Source organism: Rana temporaria, chromosome 2 (assembly GCF_905171775.1).
Source record: "Rana temporaria chromosome 2, aRanTem1.1, whole genome shotgun sequence".
Classification (NCBI taxonomy): Eukaryota; Metazoa; Chordata; class Amphibia; order Anura; family Ranidae; genus Rana; species Rana temporaria.
The window spans coordinates 326,186,567-326,213,314 of record NC_053490.1 but is presented as its reverse complement, the minus strand read 5'-3'; the positions used below and the strand labels follow the sequence as shown (position 1 = coordinate 326,213,314).

At 44.3% G+C, this 26,748-nt stretch overlaps 1 protein-coding gene across 1 annotated transcript in view; it reads right to left on the bottom strand.

Annotated features, from left to right (window-relative positions):
• Positions 1–26,748, bottom strand: part of LOC120927050 (protein phosphatase 1H-like) — an 88,547-nt gene that overhangs the window by 36,469 nt on the left and 25,330 nt on the right. The window contains exons 3-5 of the mRNA XM_040337479.1: positions 8,412–8,547; positions 5,877–6,194; positions 2,931–3,043 (exon numbers count right to left, since the gene is read on the bottom strand). Coding sequence (XP_040193413.1) covers positions 2,931–3,043; positions 5,877–6,194; positions 8,412–8,547 — 567 coding nt within the window. The remainder of the gene's footprint in view (positions 1–2,930; positions 3,044–5,876; positions 6,195–8,411; positions 8,548–26,748) is intronic.

Below are 26,748 nucleotides of genomic sequence, written 5' to 3'. Positions count from 1 at the left end.
AATTCTGAAACCAAACTATAATGAAACAAAATAAGTTGCACTCTGCAAGAACAATTGATCCAATGTGCATAAAAGTCCAAAACAGTGCGAGTCACAGGAAATTCAAATTCCAAATGCAGTGTCATACAAAAAGTGCAAGTGCCTATTTATCCCTTTATGTGCCTGTCTGAGAATGTGAAACCAGGAGGTCCGTAAGAGTGGAGGGATCTTTTAAAAGGAATACAACAGAAATGCTTATTTTTAAGCCTATTAGGCTGGGTTCACACTACTACACTACTTTCATCCTACTTTGCTCTGTCTTCAACGTTTCCCTATGAGAGCGTCTTGTAGCGTCCTACACAAGTCGGCCCGACTTTAAAAATGCTCCCTGTACTACTTTTGTTCCTACATTGATCCTACTTCAGGCCCATTGAATATCATTGAAGTCGGACCAAAGTAGTATCCTGTTCATGAAAGTAGGATGGATGTAGGATAAATGTAGGACCAATGTAGCAGAGCAAAGTAGGATGAAAGTAGTGTAGTAGTGTGAACCCAGCCTTAAGGTGAGAGGCTGGGGGAAATGATTGGCACCAGCACTGGAGGATCAGCACTTGCACTTTTTGTATGACACTGCAATTGAAATTGGATTGCCTGTGACTCGCATTGTTTTGGACTTTTATGCACATTGCTGTGGATCACTTATAGAAATTTTCCAGCACAAGGAACTGCATCTGCACGTTGCTGTTTTTTTGGATTTGCCTACTTTGCACATATTATTGTTGTTTGATGCACTTTACAGTATACTATATATCACTGAATATTTATATTAGTTTTTATCAGTCTTATTTTTTTTTTTTTTCCTCTCTCATTGGTTTACACGGATATTTTACACAGGATTAGTTTTTTTCACATTTGGATTGCTGCACTTGGTATTTATTTGTACTGTAGAGGAAGTCATATTTATTTATTTATTATTGAAGAACATACAAGATATTTTAATGTAATATTAAAGGGTCACTAAAGGAAAAATTTTTTTTAGCTGAAATGACTGTTTACAGGGCATAGAGACATAATAGTTAACTGATTCCTTTTAAAAATGATTAAAAATAGATAAAAAAACAATCATATAATGTGCCTGCAGTGTAGTTTCGTTTTTGCTGTTGTTTGCTGGTTCTCTGATGTACAGAGAGCCACTAGAGGGCAGTCAGCCAATAGAGAGCAGTGATACTTTGTCTAAAACTCCTCAGCACCAATCCAGTTTCGTTTTACACACAGCTCCTTGATTAGTGACCACCGTGAGAAATCTCCCAGTACTGTGGTTATCAGGAAAAAGGCAACCAGGAAGTGTCCAGAACAGAGAGAATTTACAGCAACATCAAAGCAAAAACGAACAATGAGCACATGAAACCAGGACTGCAGCAAGGTAAAGGAAGCTATTTAGCTAAAAAAAAAAATTCCTTTAGTGACCCTTTAATTTTAGAGTGAGCACCCCTATACCCCCTTCTTCTATTAATTTTGCTATCAGTGTGCGAACACTTACTAGGTGGCTGCTACACATTTGTTTAGTTTTTTCTTCCCACCCCACCCTCTTGTTGGTTTGCGCATTAGTTTCCCCTAATTTTCATACCTTACAAAGAATACCCAATCACTGCAAGGAAAAGAAAACAAAAAAACAATGCATTTTTTGCATGCACATGGTTGGATGATGGAAGTTAGCAGAGCTTCCCACCATTTACTAAACACTAGAGCAACTGTCCTTGCAAAGTGCACAGTCTAATGCCTTGTACACACAACCGTTTTTCATGACGAGAAAAATGCCATTATTTAAATTGGTCATGAAAAACGGTCGTGTGTAGGCTCCAGAGCATTTTTCTCAACGCGAAAAATGGGCGTTCAAAATTTAGAACCTGCTCTATTTCACGTCGTGAAAAACGGTTGTGTGTACGCTTTAACGAAGAGGCCTGTAATGCGCACAGTGCTCTGGGTAGTGGTCTGAAGAGGCCTGTAATGTGCACAGTGCTCTGAAGAGGCCTGTAATGTGCACAGTGCTCTGGACAGTGGTCTGAAGAGGCCTGTAATGTGCACAGTGCTCTGAAGAGGCCTGTAATGTGCACAGTGCTCTGGACAGTGGTCTGAAGAGGCCTGTAATGTGCACAGTGCTCTGGACAGTGGTCTGAAGAGGCCTGTAATGCGCACAGTGCTCTGGGCAGTGATCTGAAGAGGCCTGTAATGCGCACAGTTCTCTGGACAGTGATCTGAAGAGGCCTGTAATGTGCACAGTGCTCTGAAGAGGCCTGTAATGTGCACAGTGCTCTGGACGGTCGTATAAGGCCTGTAATTGTGCACACAGTGTTTTGGACTGTCATGTGTCTTAGGGGGCTTGTAATAATGCTACACACAGTACTCTGGATGGTCATGTGCCCGAGGGGGCCTGTAATAATGCTACACACAGTACTCTGGATGGGCATGTGTCTGATTGGGCCTGTAATAATGCTACACACAGTACTCTGGACGGTCGGGTCTCTCAGGAGGCCTGTAAATGCTGCTGAATGCTCAGGACATTTATCTGAGGAGGTCTGTAATGCTGCACAGTGCATGTCATACCACTAAGCACACTATGGTTGCTACCTTGTTTGCTGGGAGGGGAAAGACTCACAGACTTTACAGGCAGAGTTCATGTGGTTAAACGTCCCTCCCACATTGACAAAAATTGGAATTAATTTGGATCATAGATTTCATCAATTGATAAAAATTTGAGTTAATTTTCGTTTAGTATTCGTCACTGGAAACATGCCGCTGATGAAAATGATGGCAAATATTTTCATCAACGAAACACTGCAGTCTAATTTGCCTTTCGTAAATCAGCCCCAATGCGTGGATGATCTTGTGACTTCTAAGAAGAAACAGATAGTCCTAACTTTATTCTGCCTTCAGTTTTAAATAAATCATACCTGCTGTCCCCAGCATTGGCTACATACAGTTTGTCCAGCAAACAGATTGCAACAAGTGCACAGCAGCCTCCTTCTATACTATTTGAGGTTCTCTCTCTTTCAATTTGTTCATCCTGTAATTTCAAAGACAAACATAAAACAGATTTATGACAGGAAGTTAGTAGAAGTGTGAACTCTTAACAGTAATGCACACTGTTTTCTTTTAGGAAAATATGAAATATTGCATCTGAATATTTAGATTTTTTTTGCCACCCCTAGGTTAGACTTACTTTTCTATTCTTGCTGTTCTGTTGACAAAGCCTCATGTTTACAGAGATGAATAGCTCAAGCTTAAAGTTCTCTGCATTTCTTGTTGAGACAGATAATGATGGAAAATATCTCGGATGGGAACGCAGACAAAAACACAAACACATTTTTAATAGAATGATGAAGGCTTAGAATTTCTGAAATGTTTTATTGCTGTCTGTGTCGTTCTCTTCTGATAGGGGTCACAAACAAAAATGAAATGCAAACTCTTCCTTATTGTGTCAAAATTATTTTAGCTTGAGTTAGGCTTTAGCATTATATAGTGAAACCAGGTAATTTTCAGTACTAAAAAGAATGACTGAATATTCTTCATGGACACAGTATATATTTGGCACAGAGGTGTCTATCACAGGATGAAATGATCAGGCCTGTTCACTTCCTGGATTTACACAGACACACAGAGGCATGTCTCCAGCTCTGCAGCTCTCATTGACCCTCCTAGGACTCATCCCCCCTCTCTTCCTGGCAAACTCTCACGAGAGAGAGAGAGAGAGAGTGTGAGTGTGAGTGTGAGTGTGAGTGTGTGAGAGAGAGAGAGAGAGAGAGAGAGAGAGAGAGAGAGAGAGAGAGAAAGCTGTGCATTAGGTCATAAGCCTAGGCCAATGACCAAACAAGAAAGAGGAAGTGGGTCGTATGAGGTATTTACTAGCAGAATATATATATATATATATATATATATATATATATATATATATATATATATATATATTTTTAAACAACGGCAGAAGATTTAATAGATGGAAAGATGAAAAAATTACTGAAGGTCCGCTTTAAGTGTTGGGGGTTTAGGATTCAGCATTGAGGGCTTACTTTAAAAGAGAAGTTGAGAATTTATTTTTAATTTTTGAAATCATACTTGCCTAGGTGGATGCACCAAGATCCTTATGCCAAAACCTGAAGCACCACTAGTGTATAGATATTTAGGTTAATATTTAGGCTATGGGTTACATTAAAGTTCACAGTTGTGTTTGAGTTTTGGATTCAGGGTAATGGTACCTTACTTAGTTACCATTCCTTAACCACTTGAGACCCGCGCTATTGACAAAAGACGTCAACAGCGCGGCTCTCAAGTGCCAACTGAACGTCTTTGGACGTCATTTAAAAGCATTACCCACGTGCGCCACTGGGGGGCGCGCAGCGGGTAAACACTGTCCCGGCGCATCGCTGGGAAGCCGATGCGTGTACCTGGCGGCTGTGATGTCCGCCGGGTACACGCGATCGTCGGTAACACTGCAGATAAGTGGAGCTCTGTGTGTAAACACAGAGCTCCACGTGCTGTCAGAGGAGAGGAGACCGATCTGTGTCTCTTGTACAAAGAGACACAGCATCGGTCACCTCCCCCAGTCACCCCCCTCCCCCCACACAGTTAGAACACACCTAGGATACACATTTAACCCCTTCCTCACCCCCTAGTGTTAACCCCTTCACTGCCAGTCACATTTATACAGTAATTAGTGCATTTTTTAGCACTGATCGCTGTATAAATGTGAATGGCGCCAAATTTGTGTCAAAAGTGTCCGATGTGTCCACCACAACGTCGCAGTCCCAATAAAAATCGCAGATCACCGCCATTACTAGTAAAAAAAAAAAAAAATTATTCTGTCCCCTATTTTGTAGGCGCTATAACTTTTGCGCAAACCAGTCGCTTATTGTGATTTTTTTTACAAAAATACGTCGAAAAATACGTATCGGCCTTAACTGAGAAAAAAAATCGTTTTTTTTTAAAAAAAAATTGGGATATTTATTATAGCAACAAGTAAAAAATATATATATTTTTTTTAAATTGTCGCTCTTTTTTTGTTTATAGCTCAAAAAATAAAAACCGCAGAGGTGATCAAATACCACCAAAATAAAGCTCTATTTGTGGGGAAAAAAAGGACGTCAATTTTGTTTGGGAGCCACATCGCGCAATTGTCAGTTAAAGCGACGCAGTGCCGTAAGCTGAAATTTCGCCTGGGAACGAAGGGGGTTTATGTGCCCAGTAAGCAAGTGGTTAAAGGAGGAATAGTTACATTTTTGGATCCAATTAGTTTTTTGGGTTGTGATATGGTAGTATTGGTATTGGTTGCATCCTCAATGTACCATTCTCAGTAATGCTAATAGTATTGTAAATATTTAAGCAGTTATTTTTTTCTCCAAAATAAACTTGTTACACTTACCTGCTCTGTGCAATGGTTGTGCACACACAGTGGTCCCAAACCTCCTTTTCTGGGGTCTCCCATCAGCAATCTTGGCTCCTCCTCTCCTCCAAGTCCCCCTATAACAAGCCGCTTGCTATAGGGCACTCATGTGGGTTCGATCCCGAGCCTGGCTGGGTAAATCCATAGATATACACAGCCCTGCTCCCTTCTTACAGTATTAGACTCACAGCAGCAGGAGCCAATGGCTCCTGCTGCTGCTGCCAAGTTTCTTGTGAGAAGAGAGGGGAGAAGAGCTGCTATAGACAGGCACAGCATTGCATTGAGATCGGGCTCAGGAAATTGTTTAAGGGGGCTGAGGGGGGGAACAGCTATTTCTAATGAACCTGACAGTATGCCTGCAATGAGTGTTGCCTGACAATTGCATTTTCAAAAATGGTATTTCAGATACTGTACTGTAACATTAATCAGTGCAAATGTCAGCCTGGATCTATCTACTTACCATTTGCCTGAAAGCATTTTCCAGTGCACCAATTACAAGACTTTCAGGAAACACTTGTTTTTCAAGGTGGAAACGTAATGCAGTCTCTAGAGGGGGTTCTGTTTTCTCCTGAGTCGGTGTATTTGAAGCACTCTCATTCTTTGTGCCACTTTCTAGACACAGAGGAGCAGCAATTGTAGGTTGCTGGAGAATATGCACAAGGTCTCTTAGCTGATCACAAATGTGAAGATGAAGAAGCCTTGATGATGTCAAAGAGCATCCATATCCTGCGTGACCATCAAAAAGTCCCCAGTAATAGAAAGATAATCCATTGCTGATCTAAAGTATGGCAAAACACAAAAGAAATTAATTAACAAGACATGTAGAATTATACCCTTTGAGTATGTGTTTTTACTCAGTTTGGGTCAGATATACTATGAGGTTTACTTCAGTGAAATGTACAAGTTAAATCAATAGAAGATTCTGAGATAAAGTCAGTTGCATTTACAGTGCCTTGAAAAAGTATTCATACCCCTTGAAACTTTCATACTTTGTCTAGTTATGACTAGGGATGGACCGAAATTTCGGCTGCCGAAACATATCGGCTGAAAATTGGGCCAGATCCTCGTACAGCGGCGCATTTATGCGCCGGGAATAGCGTATCTAAGATGCACTACGCCGCTGTAACTTACTTTTTTTTTTTGAATCCACAAAGAATCCGCGCCGTAAGTTATGACGGCGTAGTGTATCTTTGGCGGCGTAATGGCGCGGAATTGAAATGGCTGTGATGGGGGCCTGTTTTTTGTAAATATGTTGTGACCCGATGTAAACAACGTTTTTTTTTTTAACTGCGCATGCGCCATCTGTGGGGGTATCCCAGTGCACATGCTCGAAATTAACCCGGAACAAGCCAATGCTTCCGACGATGACGTCATTCTACGCAAATCCCTATTCGCGAACGACTTACGCAAATGACGTAAACATTTCTAATTTCTACGTGGGAAGGACGGCCATACTTAACATTGAGTACGCCTCATAACAGTAGCTTTAACTATACGCCGGAAAAAGCCAAACGCAAACGACGTAAAAAAATGCGCCGGCCGGATGTACGTTTGTGGATCGCCGTTACTAGCTAATTTGCATACTCGACGCGGAATTCAACGGAAACGCCACCTAGCGGCCGCCAAAGAATTGCAGCTTAGATCCGACGGCGTACTAAGACGTACGCCTGTCGGATCTAGCCGAGATGCCGTGGTATCTTGTTTTGAAGATAAAAAACAAAGATACAACGCGCAAAATTTGAAATTACGCGACGTATCAAGAGATACGCCGGCGTAATACTTTTGTGGATCTGCCCCAAAAATTGCAGATAATTGAGCCGAAAATGGAGGCGGGGCCTGGACAGGGCTCTGCCCCTGGTGCCGCCCATTAGGGGGGTGTCCTTCTGGCGCGCCTCAGTCTCTCCTCTCCTCCTCCAGTCCCTCCCTCCTCGCCATTTCCGTGTGTCACGGAGCTTAACTACACAGACCACAGTAACAATGTCCCGCCTCCTGTGACAGACGTCACACTGATACAACGGTGAGACATTGAATCAGTGTGACGTGATCACAGGAGGCGGGACATTGTTACTGCGACCCGGGCAATTCAAATACAGCTCCGTGACACACAGAGATCGCCGCTCTGATTCGGGAACTGGCAGGTTACATGACGGGCACCGACAAGCTGCATGACAGGCACTGGCAAGCTGCATGACGGGCACAGGTGAGGTTGCATCTTATGGGCACAGGCAGGCTGCATCTTATGGGCACAGGTAAGCTGCATTTTGTGATTTTGCATTTCACACTTAGGTGACACTTTGTGTTGGTCTATCACATAAAATCTCAATAAAATACATTTGCGTCTTTAACAAAAACATGACAAAATGTGGAAAGTATGAATATTTTTTTAAGGCACTGTATGTGCAAATCTTGATTTTTCCAGTAAAAGTCAAGCTTATACCCACCCCTGCTTTTAAAGCCTCCTGTTGATTACCTTAGTGATGGATAGCTTCACTGGCCAATTTGGATGCTAAGGATGTGGAACAGGCTGAGCCAAGTGCAACTTTTACATGAAATATGTGTACATGTTTAGCTGCCCACGTTTCTACCTATGTTTAAGATGCGATTTTCACTTGTCGCTGCTGCTCCATTCCTCTGTTATCAGCATGAGTACATGTGACGTCACCATGAACCCCGAGCTGTGATTTTTGTATTTGATAACACTGTTTTAATCCACTGTGTAAGTGTCTTTGCTTAAATAAATTTGATCAGCCCTTGAAGGGATTTATAAAAAAAGGGGAGTTGAGAATTTCAAACTTGGTGGTAAAAAAAAAATGAAAGAAGAAGTCACTGTGGACATCCCTATCCCTTCTGTACCATATGTCGGTCATCAGATACCTAGCTTTTAACTGTATGTGTTTTGCTTGGTACTTATAAGCAATTTTAATAAAAATACATTTGATATTTAAAAGCTTAAATCCTTGAGAGTTCAGCCATATAATTTATGTTTTCAACATACCTTAGTATCTGTATGTACATCAGAGTTCTCTGATTCATTGCATTTGCTATTTAATCCACTGCCTCTTTCTTCTACAGTCACAAATTCGCAACAAGCCTGGTCTTCATTGTGTTGACTCTTCCCAGCATTAATCACTCTATATAAGGGAAATAGAAAACGGAAAAAATAGATAAAGTGTAGGGCTGCAACTAACGATTATTTTCATAATCGATTAGTTGGCCGATTATTGTTTCGATTAATCGACTAATCGGATAATCTTAAAAAAAAGTGTGGTGTACAATTTAGTTAATATGTGAATAAATAAAATAAAGGCAATGTATTCTTAAATATCCATACACAGTGGTAATGCCTTCTATTACCTCCACTTTCCCTGGGTTCAGATGCTGATCTTCCCTGCACAGAGTCTTTAAAGTGATTTTTTTTTTTTAACAAACTTGTTATACTTACCTGCTCTGTGTAATGGTTTTGCACAGAGCAGCCCAGATCCTCCACTTCTGGGGTCCCTCACTGATGCTTCTGGCTCCTCCTGCCTCCAGAGTGCCTCAATAGCAAGCTGCAAAGTATAGTATAGAGCTATAGCAAGTTAAAAAAAACTTCAGCCTTTAGAACCACTCACTTCTTGCCCAGGACTACATGTCCCATGAGGCATTGCTCCTCACACTTTCACATTCACAAATTCTCAGGCACTTAGTGACATGTATGGATGGTGTACTGAGCTGTATGTGTGCTGCACTGTATTTCCTGATATGTAAACAAATAATGCATTCTATATGCAGGCCAACTAATGAACTGGCCGATTAATCGATTATGAACATAGTTGACAACTATTTTCATAATTGATTAGTTGTCGATTAATCGATTAGTTGTTTCGGCCCTAATAAAGTGTAAAGCATTTTAGAATAAACCAGCAGGTATGGATACCCCACATTTCTCCATGCCATAGATTCATCAATCCTGGACACCTGCTGGAGATTCTCATCTGCCCCTAGTATCACAACTTACATATGGAGTATGTGCCCTCTGACTCTCCCTTTCTTGGATAAAATACTTGTGATAAATCATAAACTAGCAGGTGACAAGATCAGGAACCCCCAACTGATTATTCTCTTTGGTGCCTAGGACAAATCATGAAGGGTCTTTTCTGTTCTGTTTTCTTTTCCGAAGGGTTGTAAAGGTAAATGTTTTTTCACCTTAATACATCCTATGCATTAAGGTAAAAAAACATCCGACGGTACCGCCCCCACGAACCCCCGTTTTACTTACCTCACCCTTCGAAAGTACCGCGCGCGTCTTCGTCATCCTCTTCGGTTCCCAGCCTGGCCGTTGATTGGCTAGGCTGGACGGATTGATAGCAGCGCAGCCATTGGCTGGCGCTGCTGTCAATCACATCTGATGACGCGGCGCGCCGGGGGCGGGGCTGAGTGATACAGTCGGCGGCTATGCCCGCCACTGTATCACAGGAGCACGCCCGCAAAAGCTTTCCACCATGCGAGCTCGCTCGCATGAACGTGGAAAGCTTTTGCAAGGAGGAGCCGAGACAGCCGCCGAGGCACCCCAGAAGACAGGGTTCGGGGACACTCTGTGCAAAATGAGCTGCACAGTGGAGGTAAAAAAAAATTTGTTTTGCCTTTAGTGTTCCATCATTGCCAGATATTGACGTAAACTGAACAATCCTTCACTTGTGGAGTGGGCCTGTGAACTGAATGCCATATGTGACCTGGAGAAAATGGTCGCTTGGGTAAATGACGAATCGGAAGCTCTTAAAATTACATGGTCTTACTTCAGATATTCATCAGACTTTATCTCATATCTGTAAAACTCTCCTGTGGGAGGTCTTTATGTACCTACCGCCTATGTAGCATCCAGGAAGACCATAGGTTTCTGCATTGGCTCACCCCCTCCCCTTCCTCATTGATTTTTTTATTTTTTATTTCCTATCTCCCCCCCCTCCCTATTCCTGCCCTGCTATACCCTTTCTTCTTTTATCATCTTCATACTTTCCATAGGGTCTAGAATTGGAATGCTTTTGTGTGCAACTTTATAGATCATTCTCTGGGTGGTCCCTTCCCTCATAAGTCATATATTTTATTTCCTGATCACTGGTATATTGACTGTCCATAAACGAATGCACATCTGTACAACGTACATGCTTAACTTCCTGTTAATCTTCTGTAAAGTTCAAGTTTTGATATGCTTTATAGTGTTTACTACTGTCCATGTTAAGAGGAACCATATTTCTCCAATATGCCTGTCTGTACCCATCAGTATAACACAGGGCTCGACAAACCTTGGGCGCCAGGTTGCACTTGCGACTAGAATTAGTGTCCTGGCGCAGCGCAGCTGGGGTATACTTTCTCCGTGCGCACCCCCCCTGACGCGCGATCGCGTTGGGCCGTGCCGGCCGGTAATTGAGGCCGCGGCTTTGCGGTCTTCTGCAGTCTTATGCTTCCTTCTGGAATCTGGCGCCTCTTGTGGTGCCCGTTGGTATGACAAGACAACCAGCAATGCTAATGGAGCTTCCCCTGCCTGTTTTCACTGCCCGCCCATCTCCTTCTCATATGACAACACCGAAGAAATTACACTTTGCTACAATGTAAAGCAGAGAGTGTACAGCTTGTATAACCGTGTAAATTTGCTGTCCCCTCAAAATAACTCAACACACAGCCATTAATGTCTATACCTCCGGCAACAAAAGTGAGTACACCCCTAAGTGGAAATGTCCAAATTGGGCCCAATTAGCCATGTTCCTTCTCAGGTGTCATGTGACTTGTTAGTGTTACAAGGTCACAGGTGTAAATGGGGAGCAAGTGTGTTAAATTTGGTGTTATCGCTCTCACTCTCTCATACTGGCCACTGGAAGTTCAGCATGGCACCTCATGGCCAAGAACTCTGAGGATCTAAAAAATGAATTGTTGCTCTACATAATGATGGCCTAGGCTATAAGAAGAGTGCCAAGACCCTGAAACTGAGCTGCAGCATGGTGGCCAAGACCATGCAGCTGTTTAACAGGACAGGTTCCACTTAGAACAGGCCTCGCCATGGTCGACCAAAGCAGTTGAGCGCACATGCTCAGCATCATATCCAGAGGTTGTCTTTGGGAAATAGACATATTGCTGCAGAGGTTGAAGGGGTGGGGGGTCAGCCTGTCAGTGCTCAGACCATATGCTGCACACGGCATCAAATTGGTCTGCATGGCTGTCATCCCAGAAGGAAGCCTCTTCTAAAGATGATGCACAAGAAAGCCTGCATACAGTTTGCTGAAGACAAGCAGACCAAGGACATGGATTACTGGAACCATGTCCTGTGGTCTGATGAGACCAAGATACCGTATATACTGGAGTATAAGCCGACCCGAATATAATCCGAGGCACCTACTTTTACCACAAAAAAAATGGGAAAACGTATTGACTCGAGTATAAGCCTAGGGTGAGAATGCAGCAGCTACTGTAAGTGGAAAAGAGGGTCAAAAATGCCCATTGCAGCCAGACCTTACTGTGCCCATTGCAGCCAGACCTCACCGTCGTGCCTATTGCAGAATCACTTTGCCGTGTACCTGAGTCTGTGACATGAAGATTCAGACGGCGGCCGGGCAGTGTTAAAAAGTTGCGCTCCTCCATGTCTTGTTCCATGATAGGCGGAACACTCAGTTTCCCAGCAGACACTGTGTTCAGTGTACCACCTATCACGGACGCCCTCTCGTCCTCTCTGAACAAACTGAGTGTTCCGCCCATCACGGAACAGGACATTGGAGGAGCACGACTTTTTAACACTGCCCCGCTGCCGTCTGCATGTCACGGTACACTGACTTGAGTATAAGCCGAGTGGGTCACTTTCAGCTCAAAAAAGGGCTGAAAAACTTGGCTTATACTCGAGTATATATACGGTACATTTATTTGGTTCAGATGGTGTGTGTGGCATATGTGGGAGAGAAGCAGATTAAGGTCTCATGCGCACTGATCGTTAAAAACTCTGCGTTTAGGGACATTTGCATTGTTTTTTCTGTCTCTAAATGCCCCTCCATGTTAGCGTAAACATCCCCGCACACATACATGTTTAGAGGTGTTAAGAGACAGGGACACAAAGAGGCAGAAAAAACATCGCTACCAGCGCATCTAGAAGCAGCAGAATTTTGGCAGAAGAACCGATTAACGCGCTTAGTGCTTGAGCGTTAATTTTTTTAAATGACCAGAATAAATTACTATTCTGGCAAATTAAATGAATTAATGCCTAAGCACTTGATGCGCCTAAACGGATCTAGACGCGTTTACACAAGCCAAGCATTTTTTTTTGCCAAAGTGCTGTTGCTAGGAGGAAAGGTGTTTAGGAGAGCTGGGCAAACACCTTGTGTGCATGAGACCTTGGGATCTATTCACATTTGGCTTTATGGGATCTTGGGCAAAATCGTCATAATTCTGCACGCAATTTCAAATTGCACTGCAATCGCAAAATGCATGTTCGGATGCCATTCATTTCAGATAGAACCAAAAACACAGAGCGGTTTTGCTGCAAGTATAGCATGATATTTTGCGGCAAGCCACAATGCACAAAGCTTGTTTCCCAAAAAGGAGCAGGAGCTTCTTTTGGGCGATAAGCTTTGCGCACGTTTGCTGCAATTTATCACTCAATCGCGCCAAAACTACACCACGTTTAGGTGCCAGTGAAAATGAATGGCACCTGAACATACGTTTTGTGATTGCAGCAATTCAGCCCATGAGCCAAGTGTGAATGGAGCCTAAAACCTAGCCTAAAAACGTACACATGACCGTTTTTAATGGTCTAGAAAAAAAAACAACGTTTTTTTCAATGTGATTCTTGTCAAGCCTGCCTTGCCTACACACGATCATGAAAAAAAAAAATGCTTGAGCAAAGCGCGGTGACGTACAACACGTACGACGGCACTATAAAGGGTAAGTTCCATTCAGATGGCGCCACCCTTGGGGCTGCTTTTGTTGATTTCGTGTTAGTAAAAGTCTGGTGAGAGACGATTCGCGTTTTTCAGCCTGTTACAGCGTGACAAATGTGCCATCTGCATTACGAACGCTAGTTTTACCAGAACGAGCGCTCCCGTCTCATGACTTGCCCAAGCCTACACACAACCGTTTTTCACGCCGTGAAAAACGTCAACGTGAAAAACGTTGCGTTCTAAATTTTTAATGCCCATTTTTGACGTCATGAAAAATGCTCTGGAGCCTACACACGATCGTTTTTAATGACCATTTTAAAAAATGTCATTTTTCACATCATGAAAAACGGTCGTTTGTATGCGGCATAAGAGGAACAGAACTCTTTAGACAAAAAGCAAATGACTAGTCACCAATATTGCCTGTGGTCCTCTCGTTGGTGATCTTTCCTCATTACGGATTTACCTATGTGTTTCGGGGCAACCATATTGGCAGAACAAGGGTTTTTCTTTCTCATGTCAAAGCCTCCAGCAAAGGAGAACAGTGAACAGCCCAATAGTGACATCATCAATTGTCAATCCAAATCTCCTGGGACAGAAGTTACACTGCAGCTATACAGGTAGAAGGCTGTAGGAACAGAAGTGCCTAGGCCAGGGGTGCCAAAAACTTTTCAAAGAGGGCCAGATTTGATGAAGTGAACATGCTCGAGGGCCGATCATTTTGCCTGACATTCTTTGAACCATTACAATTCGGTCTAAGTGTGTTAGTTCGAGCTTACAAGAATTATCTTGCCTTTGTAGCTGTGTGCGAGTAAAGAGATGAGCTCAGGCGTATTATTTGGATATATCGTATTTATTGGTATATAACACGCACCGTCACTTTAAAAGGGAAGTTTCAGGAAAAAATAAATAACAATTTAAATAAAGAACTGTGAAGCAAAATAAGGGTCAGTGCCCATCTGCAGACCCCCAATTGCCAGGAATGCAGCACCCACCATTGCCAGGAATGCAGCACCCACCATTGCCAGGAAGGCAGCACCCACCATTGCCAGGAAGGCAGCACCCACCATTGCCAGGAATGCAGCACCTACCATTGCCAGGAATGCAGCACCTATCATTGCCAGGAATGCTCTCACTATTGCCCCAGGAATGCAGCACCTATCATTGCCAGGAATGCTCTCACTATTGCCCCAGGAATGCAGCACCTATCATTGCTAGGAATGCACTCACCATTGCCAGGAATAATCAGTGTCCATCTGCAGCTGTGTCCATCTGCAGCCAGCCTGTCCCAAGTGTCCATCTGCAGCCAGCCGTGTCCAAAAATTAAGCTTTATTAGTTTTAAATGTTGCCGCCGAGATGTCCTGTGTATTCGGGTGTACTCGGCTCCTCTCGCAGTCCCGCCACTTAGCCCGGCTTCTATGATGGACATAACACACGTCCAATGACGGGACTGGGCGGGACTGGACTCTTCCCCTCACAGGCAGCAGGGATCAGCGTATAACACGCACCCCTGATTATAAGGGGGGAAAAAAAGTGCGTGTTATAAGTTGATAAATACAGTATATCTTTTGTGGTCCCGACTCTGGGCCACAAAAGATATATATGTGTAGATAACCAGGCAGGCCGTTCAAAACCGGATCGCGGGCCGGACTTTGGACATGCCTGGCCTAGGCACACTGACATAACAGGAAGTGCACTGAAATCTTTCAAGAGGAATTCAAGACAAAAACTTATGTTTTCCAGGGTGCTGCATAGGCAGAATTAAAAATGTTCCCTATGTCATTGCATATCTTCACTTTTTGAATTCAGCTCCACTTTGTAATGTTCACATGGCTTAGTTAATAAAAAAGAAAAAATATATAATAATAATATTAATAATTGTAGCACTACCCCCGCAGGAGCCGCTGGATAGAACAGGGATGGCGTGTTACCTCTGTGATGTGTCTAGGGGTATGATGATGATGATGATGATGAGCAATGACGGAATGTCCAAACAGCAAGGTGTCTTTTTCTGTGCTTTTATTTTTGCCCGACACGGCAAACAGTGAACTTGAGGTAGATAGAATAAAGGTTGGTGAAAAGGAGAAAGTTGCCGACTCAGGCTTGGATAATACAGAAGCAGTCATGCTTCAAATAACACTTTACTTTCGTCGCCCCTCAGTCAAGGGGGTATAGTCTACCTGGACAGGCCTCTCACACAAACCTGGCAGCCAGGGTATCACTCGGAGCACTGGAAGAAGAACAAGTCTCTGCCACAGACCTGGTGTAAATGAATATCGGGAAAGAACCTCTGCCACAGACCCTTTCCCCGTACGTAGGATTATGAAATGAATCTTCTCCAGTAAATTTAGTGCCTGAATCTCCCTCTCCCTACTTTTGGGTCACCGACTGATAAGTTGCAACCAACATCCAACTTCTCAGTGTCCGGTAACCCAGATCCCCGATGGATTGTCTAGGCCCTGTTGGATCGCCTGCCTATGGGCTCACCTCAGACTGACTCCCCACCGAACAGCACAACTCGCTTGGGATCTTCCTCACAGAAATTGGGGACCCAGTCGATCACTGGGGCCCCTTTACAGCTTCAGTTGCTCCGGGCCAACATGACCCAGAACTGAGAACACAGGGTAGCACGTGCGCCCCGGCCTGGTAGGCCATATGGCCGGGGCCCGTAATGTGCGCACACCCTGAAGGTGGGTGCCGCACCCGGAACAAACACCAGAAGACAAACCCCACAAAATGGCGTCCGCTCAAGAAGTACCCTCCCCCAGCATGCCCCGCGAGGGAAAAACCCTCCTGATTGGCTGCTGGCAAGAGGTGCTTCGGACTGAGCTCCACTGCTGCCACCTGTTGCTCAGAGATGGAAAGGTATGTCTGGAACACAGAATGAACTGGTAGTACAGCCCAGCTAGAGTAGAGGCCTAATTTACATGAATTAGCTGGATGAGAGTAAACTAACTCTCTCATCCCCTTCTAAATTTAAGATAGCACCTGGACTGAAAGTACACAGGCGCTACATAATAATAATAATAGGAAGTGAATGGCTTGCCTATTCCCTGATACAGGAGCATGTGCACTAATTGTGGCCACATCCACTCCATAGGATCAGAGGCTGCAGCGGAGACATACTGTAAGCATTGATGCAACGCTACTGAACAGCAGGATCAACCAGGTTTATTTTACTTTACAAATGCTGTAAAAATGCTGAAGTTGTGTTGTAAACAATGCAATATTTAAAGTGGAGCTCCACCCAAAAGGGACGATACGCTTATTTGCCTCCTCCCCCCTCCGCTGACATATTTGGCACCTTTCGGGAGGGGGGGGGGAGTGGGTTCATGGTTTTGACAGGTACCCGCTCTTACTTTGGCGCTGTGAAGTCAACCAGACCTCATCCTGAAGTTTGGCCCCCTTCCTCCTTCCCAAGCCACCGGGCCATTCACAAAGCACAGTAGGAAAATGGCTGTGAAGCCAAAAGGCTTGACTGTTGGCTTCCCTTGACCAAGATGGCGATGGCAGCACCCGAGAGCCGATTGGATTAGTGGAAAGATAAATGTCCTAATATTAAAAGTGAGAAGCTTCAGTATTTGTAACTGCTGACTTAATATTTTCTGAAGGAGCCTGGATCTCCGCTTTAATGCAAGTTTTGTACATTAGGGGTTTAACCACTTGCTCACTGGGCACTTAAACCCCCCTCCTGCCCAGACCAATTTTCAGCTTTCAGTGCTGTCACTCTTTGAATGACAGTTTAGCTGTCATGCTACATTTTACCCAAATTACATTTCTATATATATATATATATAAAAAAAAACACACATATAGAACTTTTGTTGGCATTTAATCACTACTGGGGTTTTTATTTTGTTCTAAACAAACAAAAAAAGACAGAAAAAGAAAAGAAAAGAAAAAAATTTCATAGTCTGTTATAAAATTTAGCAAACAGGTAATTTTTCTCCTTCATTGATCTGAGCTGATGAGACTGCACCGATGGGCACTGATAGGCACAGATAAGGTGGCACTGATAGGTGGCAATGTTACTGATTGGTGACATTGATAGGTGGCATTGTGGGCACTGATAGGTAGCACTGTGGGTATTGATAGGTGGCGCTGTGGGCACTGGCAGGTGGTACACAGGATGCCAAGGCTGCTCTCCTTGATTGGAACCGATGTCCCTCTGACAGCTGCCGGTGATCGGCTTTTTTTTTCTCCTTACGCCATCAGTGTGAGGAGAAAAAAAAATAGCAGATTACTGGCTCTGTTTACATCACATGATCAGCTGACAGCTGATCACGTGGTAAGGGGTCATGATTAATGATACTTAATGGTTAGCTCTTCTGCCTTTAGGCACTAGGATCCCTGGATCAAATCCTGATCTGCATGGAGTTTTCATGCTCTCCCTGTGCTGCAGTGGGTTTCCTCTGGATATTTTGATTTCCTCCCACACTCCAAAGGCATGTTGGTAGGTTGTCTCCTGTTTAAATTGTATGTGTATATACAGTGTATGCATATTAGGGACCTTAGATTGGAAGCTCCTTGAGGGCAGAATCTAATGTGAATGTACATTTTGTAAAGTGCTGAATAAACTGTTGGTGCTATACAAATACCTGCATACCTCCCAACTTTCTGAGATGGGAATGAGGGACACCTATCAGCAAAAGTATGCAGGCATAGGACACGCCCCTTGCCACGCCCCCTTAAAGGAGAATTGTACAAAAAAACAAGATTGGTTAAACCCACAAGTGCTTTTTTTTACCACTACTATTTCTTTATATTGGCTTTTGGAATTTACAAATGCAGCAATTTAGAAATCAGATGAAAGTTTAGTGCTGGGAAACACTTTTTGATAGATAAAAAGTGCATTTTATATACATCTATATAGAGCAGACCAAAATGAGGGACAAATGAAGAGAATGAGGGACAGAGGGACATTGCTCCAAATCAGGGACAGTCCCTCGAAATCAGGGACAGTTGGGGAGGTATGTACCTGTAATAAACAAACAAATGATATGGTGTTTTTGCATACTACAACCAAAGAGCCGGGAAGTTAATATTTACAGGAACATGGTCTACTGAAAAAAAAATCCCGGGCCTCCGAGCTCAGAGTCACAAGACTGTAATACCGAGTACAGCTAGATGTTGCTTCCCTTCTACCCACAAAGGAAGTCTGAGAGGCTTTGCTTTCGAAAGGTTTACTACCGCAGCTCTATAGTGTGACGATGACTGTTTTTTCCTAACCCAAGCATTTTTCTGAAAGAATTATTTTTATTTTACTATCTGCTTACTAGATGTTAGGAACCTCAATTTCTCCTTCAGTTGATCCACAGGAAAAAATGTAAAAAAAATTCTAATGATATAAATAACCAGCTCATCCTTGATAAGAGTCACAGTAGTTGATGTAATACTATTTAACCCTAGGTTCCCACCTATGCATTTTTTATTGCGTTTTGGAGAAATGTACTACAGTCCATTTAACATGGTTTCCTATGGTACACGTTTACATCTATATGCCCAGCAGGTCAGGAAAGGGAGGGGACGAACCATACCAGGCCACATGCTGATGACTTATCGGTTGTTAAAAGCGGAGGTCCGGCTTTGAAAAAAAATTAAAATTAAAAAGTCAGCAGCTACAAACACTGTAGCTGCTGACTTTTAATAAGCACACTTACCTGTCCAGGTTGCCCTAGGCTGATCCGTCGATCGTGGCTGGTCCCGGCGCCACCATCCTCACTAAGACTTCACGGCCCGTTTCCTTCTGTGAATGCGCAAGTTGCGCAGCTATTTGTGAATGGGAACACCGTCCTGTGTGTTCCAGAAGGCAGCGCGCCTCCATTTCCCAGGAGGCTTCGCGAGGAGGAGAACACAGAACCTCACCACGGAAGAGGCAGATTAAGACGATCTGCCTAGTAACAGCAATTTCTGGCAAGTATAACATTTTATTTTTTTTGCCATTTTTTTTTTTTTTTAGGCTGGACCTCCACTTTAAGAACGCAGTAGCTGGCTTCCCAGCCCGATCCTTAACAACCAGCCATACACAGTTTGTTAAAGAGAAAAAAAAGAAAACTTAAAACGCTTGTTCAAAAACCTCAAAACGCGCCTGAAAACTGCATCAACCACAACCGCATAGATGTGAACCTAAGGTAAATGGGTATTGATAGTTTAAAACCCATTTGCAGCTTCTCTATGTTGTAATCTTTGCCTATGTTCCTGTTTACTTTGGTGCCACGATCACTGACCCAGATTTCCTGTTTCAGGGAGGCACCTTTCTTTTTCTCCTATGGAGCCACCCTTGCATGCAAGGACTAGAGTTGTGTCTCCCTACACTGTGTGCATCAATAGAACCATACAGCCCCATAGTCTAAGATGGCAAGGCACTTCTCTGCTTCTTCCTCTCTCTCCCTTCTCCAAACAAAGAATGACGAGCCCTTACATTGTGGCAAGTTTATGTGCCTCCATCATCCGCTCTCTGCTGTCTGCTCTCCATTGTCTCCTCTGTCCTCCTCTTCCCCACCCCCCCCCCCCGACTGCCTGTCCGCTCCCCAATCCTGCCCTTGTCTAAAAATATCAATGTTATCCTATGCTAGCTCCCTCGGTTATATAACATTAATCTTAGTAGATGTCATTTATAAAAATATTTTGTATAATAGCTTACAGTATCTCACAAAAGTGAGTACACCCCTCACATTTTTGTAAGTATTTTATTATATGTGACAACACTGAAGAAATGACACTTTGCTACAATGTAAAGTAGTGAGTGTACAGCTTGCATAACAGTGTAAATTTGCTGTCCCCTCAAAATAACTCAACACACAGCCATCAATGTCTTAACCGCTGGCAATAAAAGTGAGTACACCCCGAAGTGAAAATGTGTAAATTGGGCCCAATTAGCCATTTTCCCTCCCTGATGCCGTGTGACTCGTTAGTGTTACAAGGTCTCAGGTGTAAATGGGGAGCATGTGTGTTAAATTTGGTGTTATCGCTCTCACTCTTTCATACTGGTCACTGGAAGTTCAATATGGCACCTCATGGCAAAAAACTCTGAGGATCTGAAAAAAAAAAATTGTTACTCTACATAAAGATGGCCTAGGCTATAGGAAGATTCCCAGGACCCTGAAACTGAGCTGCAGCATGGTGGCCAAGGCCATACAGTGGTTTAACAGGACAGATTATACTCAGAACAGGCCTCGCCATGGTCAACCAAAGCAGTTGAGTGCACGTATTCAGAGTCATATCCAGAGGATGTCTTTGTCGAAATAGACGTATGCGTGCTGCCAGCATTGCTGCAGAGGTTGAAGGGGGGGGGGGGGGTCAGCCTCTCAGTGCTCAGACCATACACTGCACGCTGCATCAAATTGGTCTGCATGGCTGTCGTCCCAGAAGGAAGCCTCTTTTAAAGATGATGCACAAGAAAGCCTGCATACAGTTTGCTGAAGACAAGCAGACTACGGACATGAATTACTGGAACCATGTCCTGTGGTCTGATAAGACCAAGATAAACTTATTTGGTTCAGATGGTGCCAAGCGTGTGTGGCGGCAACCAGGTGAGGAGTACAAAGACAAGTGTGTCTTGCCTACAGTCATGCATGATGGTGGGAGTATCATGGTCTGGGGCTGCATGAGTGCTCATTGAGGGAACCAAGAATGCCTTCATGTACGGTGAAACAGAGCCTGATCCCCCCTCCTTTAGGAGACTGGGCCCCATAGAAGTATTCCAACAAGAGAAAGACCCCAAACACACCTCCAAGACAACCACTGCCTTACTAAAGAAGTTGAGGGTAAAGGTGATGGACTGGCTAAGCATGTCTCCAGACCTAAACCCTATAATCCTCAAATGGAAGGTGGAGAAGCGCAAGGTCTCTAACATCCACCAGCTCCGTGATGTCATCATGGAGGAGTGGAAGAGGAATCCAGTTGTTAACCTGTGAAGCTCTGGTGAGCTCCATGCCCAAGAGGGTTAAAGCAGTGCTGGAAAATAATAGTGGCCACACAAAATATTGACACTTTGGGCCCAATTTGGACTTTTTCACTTTTGTGAGATACTATTTCCAAGCACTGCTTGGTGTTCACGTGACTGCCCGCTGGTCTCATCGTCTAGGCTGATGTCAGCAGAGATACACAGCACCTGCCCTTGCAGCTATCAGTTCGGGAGAGGAGACCAGTGGACAGTGACATGAGCGCTGCTCAGAAATAAGGTATTATACAGCATTATTTTATAAATAACATCCACTGGTGAGCTTATTGTTATGTAGCACCCTGGAGTTAAGGCAGGGTTGCTCCTAAATTTACCTGCCAGGATTAACTACCTTGGTTAATTGTTAGGGATCAATTGATTTTCCCCCCCCCAAGTCTGGCATTGCTGCACTGTTGTCTTCTGCCACTAGGTGGCCAGGTACCTTGTGGCATGAAATACGAGAAAGGCAATGCAAGGTTAGATTATGGGTATATGGGGTATCTCAGCCAATGGGCAGGGGATTTATTTAATCCCTTGGCCTGCTGGGAGATCCTATATATTTGGGTAGAGTCAGGTGATCAGTGTTCTGTGCCACCTGGACAGCTGTTTGGGTGGACGTGTGTTGTATTGCCCGGGCTGCTAGTTTGGGCCTATCCCGGGCACATCTGGCTGCTAGGCTGTCTGAGGGCCTATCCAGAATCAAGAGAGCAGCGCAGGGTTGGGATTGCGGCTTGCAGTCCAACCAGAAGTGACGCTTCTGACGGCCAGAGAACCTGTCGTAGTCGGAAGTAGAAGGGAAGTTTTCGCCACTAAGGGGCCAACCACCTTATTACCAAGGACCACAGTCAGCAGCTGAAGCAAGTACTGAAGCAGTATTCTCACCAACTGGGAATGGTGAAGAATCAGGAAACTTCATCGGGTATCACGCTAGGGACAGAGCAGGCCAGTGGGGTGAAGGTTAAAAAGTATCTTGAGTGCCAAGCTAGGGACCCAGCAGAGAAACAGGGGTGATGCTTGAGAAAGGGATTCAGTGGCAGTGAATCAACTAGTCTAGGGAGAGACTGGGAGCTCAGTGAGTTGAAGAACTACAAGAAGTGATTGTAGTGGAAGTGAAGGAACTGTTACGCTTTGTGTTAGAAACTGTTCTATATATAAACATCAGGTCAGGGCTAGGATAACAGCCAACAAGCACTCTATGGGGAGAAGGACCTACCTACCCAGCTTGGCTCACCAGCCGCTCTCATTAGGTACAGATGTGGGCCCTCAGGGATCCAGGAATGGTGCTCTTAGAGGTCCGGAAGCAGGGCTCTCAAAAGGTCTGGGGGCGGGACACTCAGAGGTCCAAAAACCGGGCTGGCCAGGGAATACACTGATGTGTTTCTCTGCACTAGGCAGTGTCATCATGGGACCCCAATTTGCAGGCAGCACAGGCTCAAGGGGCAGCTGCTTTGACAGGCCCCCCCCCGACAAAGACAGGGCCCAGGGCGGCTGCCCCTTTAACTCTGCATTAAAGACGGCCCTGAGTATAACTAAAGGCAACATTTATTTTTTAGTTTTGGATAGAGTGGGCACTGCGGGAGTGCCGATGCTCATGGCCTGCGGTCGCGAATACCACCGGCCATGTGTGATCACAAGCACAAGAGGCAGAACAGGGATATGTGTGTAAACACACACATCCCAGTTCTGTGAGGAGAGGCAGATCGCGAGTTCCTACTAGCTAGGGACCACGATCTGTAATTTCCTCCAGTCAGTCCCCTCCCCCTACAGTTAGAACACACACTAGGGAACACAGTTAACCCCTTGATCACCCTAGTGTTAACCCCTTCCCTGCCAGTGACATTTACACAGTAATCAGTGCATTTTTATAGCACTGATCGCTGTATAATTGTCAATGGTCGCAAAAATTTGTCAAAAGTATCTGACCTGTCTGCCATAATGTCGCAGTCCCGATAAAAATCACTGATCACCGCCATTACTAGTAAAAAATAAAAATTATAAAAATACCATAAATCTATCCCCTATTTTGTAGACGCTATAACTTTTGCAATAAAGAAATATATAAATCGCGCTACCCCCTATCCATGTGATGATCTTAATAAAAGGATAAGTCACCAAAATTGGAAATACCAAAAAATCAAAACAGTGGTATACAAATATATATGTAGCGCTACCCCCGAAGGAGCCGCTGATTGTTATGAGATCGGCATATTAAGTTACCCTGCAGTGTGTCTAGGGGTGATAGCAGTGAGCCAAAACAGTGAGCGAATGTCCAGTCATCAATTGGATTTTCTTGAATGCTTTATTCCAAGGTCCAACACAGCCAACATCAACATGAGGTAGAATAGGAAAGGTTGATGAAGCATAAGAAGAACGGAAGTATCAGGCCTTAGATATGAAGAGAGCAATCCTGCTCTCAGTAACAGTGAAATCAGTTTGTCGCCACTGTAGCCAGAGTGGGTGAAGTGCCCCCGGACAGACTTCTGCCACAAGCCTGGCAGCCGAAGTGTCACTTGTAGATCGCTGGGAGGAAGCAGGCCTCTGCCACAGGCTTAGAAATTCAATGAGCGATGGTTGGATTGAGCGAATCCTCCCAGTAAATTCAGTTAGAGTCACCGGTAGACAGCTGCACTGTACCTGTCAGTATCTCGGTAACCAGACTCCCGATGATTCGTTCAGAACTCCTGGATAACCTCTCTCTGGGTTCTCCCTGAGCCGATTCCCCACCGCGCAGCCTTCAGCCTAGGATCTTCCTAGTAAAGTTCAGGACCCAGCAAGTCGCTGGGGCCCCTTTCAACATCAGGATGGAGCTACGCATGGTGCGCAACTCTGGCCAGGTAGGCCATGGTGGCGGGGTCCATGGATGCGCGCACCCCAAAGGTGGATGCCGCACCTGGAACTTGGACCCCGCGAAGAGAGATGAATCAATGGCGTCTGCCACAGATATACCCCTCCCCAGCATGCCCAGCGAGGGAAAACTCCTCTAATTGGCTGCTGGGGAAAAGTGGCTCTGCCAGAACCTCTCTAGCGCCAACTGTCGCCCAGGGGTGGGATCGCACCCCTGGAACGCAGACTGACCCATAGGGCAGTTCCGGAATGACAGCAGCCCAAATTTAACAAATCGTGAATGGGAGCAAAAATTAACTCTCCCATTCCCCACTAACTTTAGTGTAGTGCCCGTACTGAAAGTAAGGGGGCGCTACATATAACTAATGGCATATAATAATATGATACCTAATATTTCCAATAGTATAAAGCATCTCGTGCCAGTTGGTAAATGTAAAATTTAAAGTGACCATAAAAATTGTGTTGATGACAAATAAATAAATGAATTGAAAAATATTGAACTAAAAATTTGTTAACAAAATATAGTCCGTAAGTACATTAAATGATTTGTCAAAAAATGTTGAACACGAGTGCTCTGTGCCGAAATCCAAAATCTAATAAATGAACGTGTCCATAAAGTGATGATCCTCCACCAATCAATAGAAATGGCTATAACTTTTGCGATTTTTGCAATTTTTTTTTACCAAAAATATGTAGAAGAATACATATCGGCCTAAACTGAGGAAAAAAATATATAGCTTTTTTTTAGAAAAAATTGGGGATATTTATTATAGCAAAAAGTACAAAATAGTGTTTTTTTTTCTAAAATTGTTGCTCTTGTTTTGCTTATAAAATCGTAAAAAAATAAAAACCGCAGAGGTGATCAAATAACACCAAAAGAAAGCTCTATTTGTGGAAAAAAAAATTACATCAATTTTGTTTGGGTACAACGTCGCACGACTGCGCAATTGTCAGTTAAATCGACGCAGTGCCGTAAAGCAAAAAAAATGGCCTGGTCATTAAGCAACCAAATCTTCTGAAGTGGTTAAAGCGGGAGTTCACCCATTTGTAAAAAAAAAAATTTCTCCCCTTAGCTTCCTGCTCGTTCGGTCTAGGGGAATCGGCTATTTATATTAAAATATGTGCAGTACTTACCCGTTTTCGAGCTGCATCTTCTTCCGTCGCTTCCGGGTATGGGTCTTCGGGAGCGGGCGTTCCTTCTTGATTGACAGCCTTCCGAGAGGCTTCCGACGGTCGCATCCATCGCGTCACTCGTAGCCGAAAGAAGCCGAACGTCGGTGCGGCTCTATACTGCGCCTGCGCACCGACGTTCGGCTTCTTTCGGAAAATCGTGACGCGATGGATGCGACCGTCGGAAGCCTGTCAATCAAGAAGGAACGCCCATTCCCGAAGCCCATACCCGGAAGCGACGGAGAGGAAGCATCTCGTAAACGGGTAAGTACTGCACATATTTTAAAATAAATAGCCGATTCCCCTAGTAAAAACGAGCAGGAATCTAAGGGGGAAAAGTGCCCTCTAAGGGTGAACCCCCGCTTTAAGTGTTCAGATCCTTGTTCTCATGAACAGTATATATCAGAAAGAAAAAGAATTACAATAGTGAGATCTCGCTTAGGAATACCCATGGGAATCAGTTTGTGGTAGATTTCTAAAGCACTTTGCAGGATGATTCTTGATGGTTTCAAAATGAACGTGCATTATGTTTTTCTAACAAACAATGAGGTCAGTGATTCTTGAGGTTTCTGTGAATGCTGAAAAACAAATCTAATTCATCCCTGTCTGTGCTTTCTTGTATACCATTTATAATTCTGTGCACCAGCTTCCTTTTTTTTAGCAAGAAAGCTTTATTTTTTTATTTTTACTACCATTTAGCCACTGAAGCTCAGAACATTGATTGGTGGTCTTTTTATTACAGTTATAGCTGCTTAACACTCCCACATTAACATGGATATACAGCAGGCCCAGACTGGCCATAGGGCATACCGGGCATATGCCCGGTGGGCCGCATGTCACGTCTCCCCCCAGTGTAACATGCAGGGGGTCCAGAACTGTTAGGGGGTGTCTGTGTAATAAACTGTGGGGGGGTTGTGGATTGTAAAGGGGTCCAGAGGTGCGGTGCTATGTAATGTAAAGGGGCTCAGAGGTGCAGGGTGCTGTGTAATGTAAAGGGGCCCAGAGGTGCAGGGTGCTGTGTAATGTGAAGGGGCCCAGAGGTACAGAGTGCTGTGTAATTTAAAGGGGTCCAGAGGTGCAGGGTGCTGTGTAATGTAAAGGGGTCCAGAGGTGTAGGGTGCTGTGTAATGTAAAGGGGTCAAGAGGTGCAGGGTGCTGTGTAATGTAAAGGGGTCAAGAGGTGCTGTGTAATGTAAAGGGGTCAAGAGGTGCTGTGTAATGTAAAGGGGTCCAGAGGTGCAGGGTGCTGTGTAATGTAAAAGGGTCCAGAGGTGCAGGCTGCTGTGTAATGTAAAGGGGTCCAGAGGTGCAGGGTGCTGTGTAATGTAAAGGGGTCCAGAGGTGCAGGCTGCTGTGTAATGTAAAGGGGTCCAGAGGTGCAGGGTGCTGTGAAATGTAAAGGGGTGCAAAGTGCTGGAAACCCCACATCCCATCATTAACCGCCGCAGCGAAGTGCCGCCGCTGCGCACCGCCCCCCCCC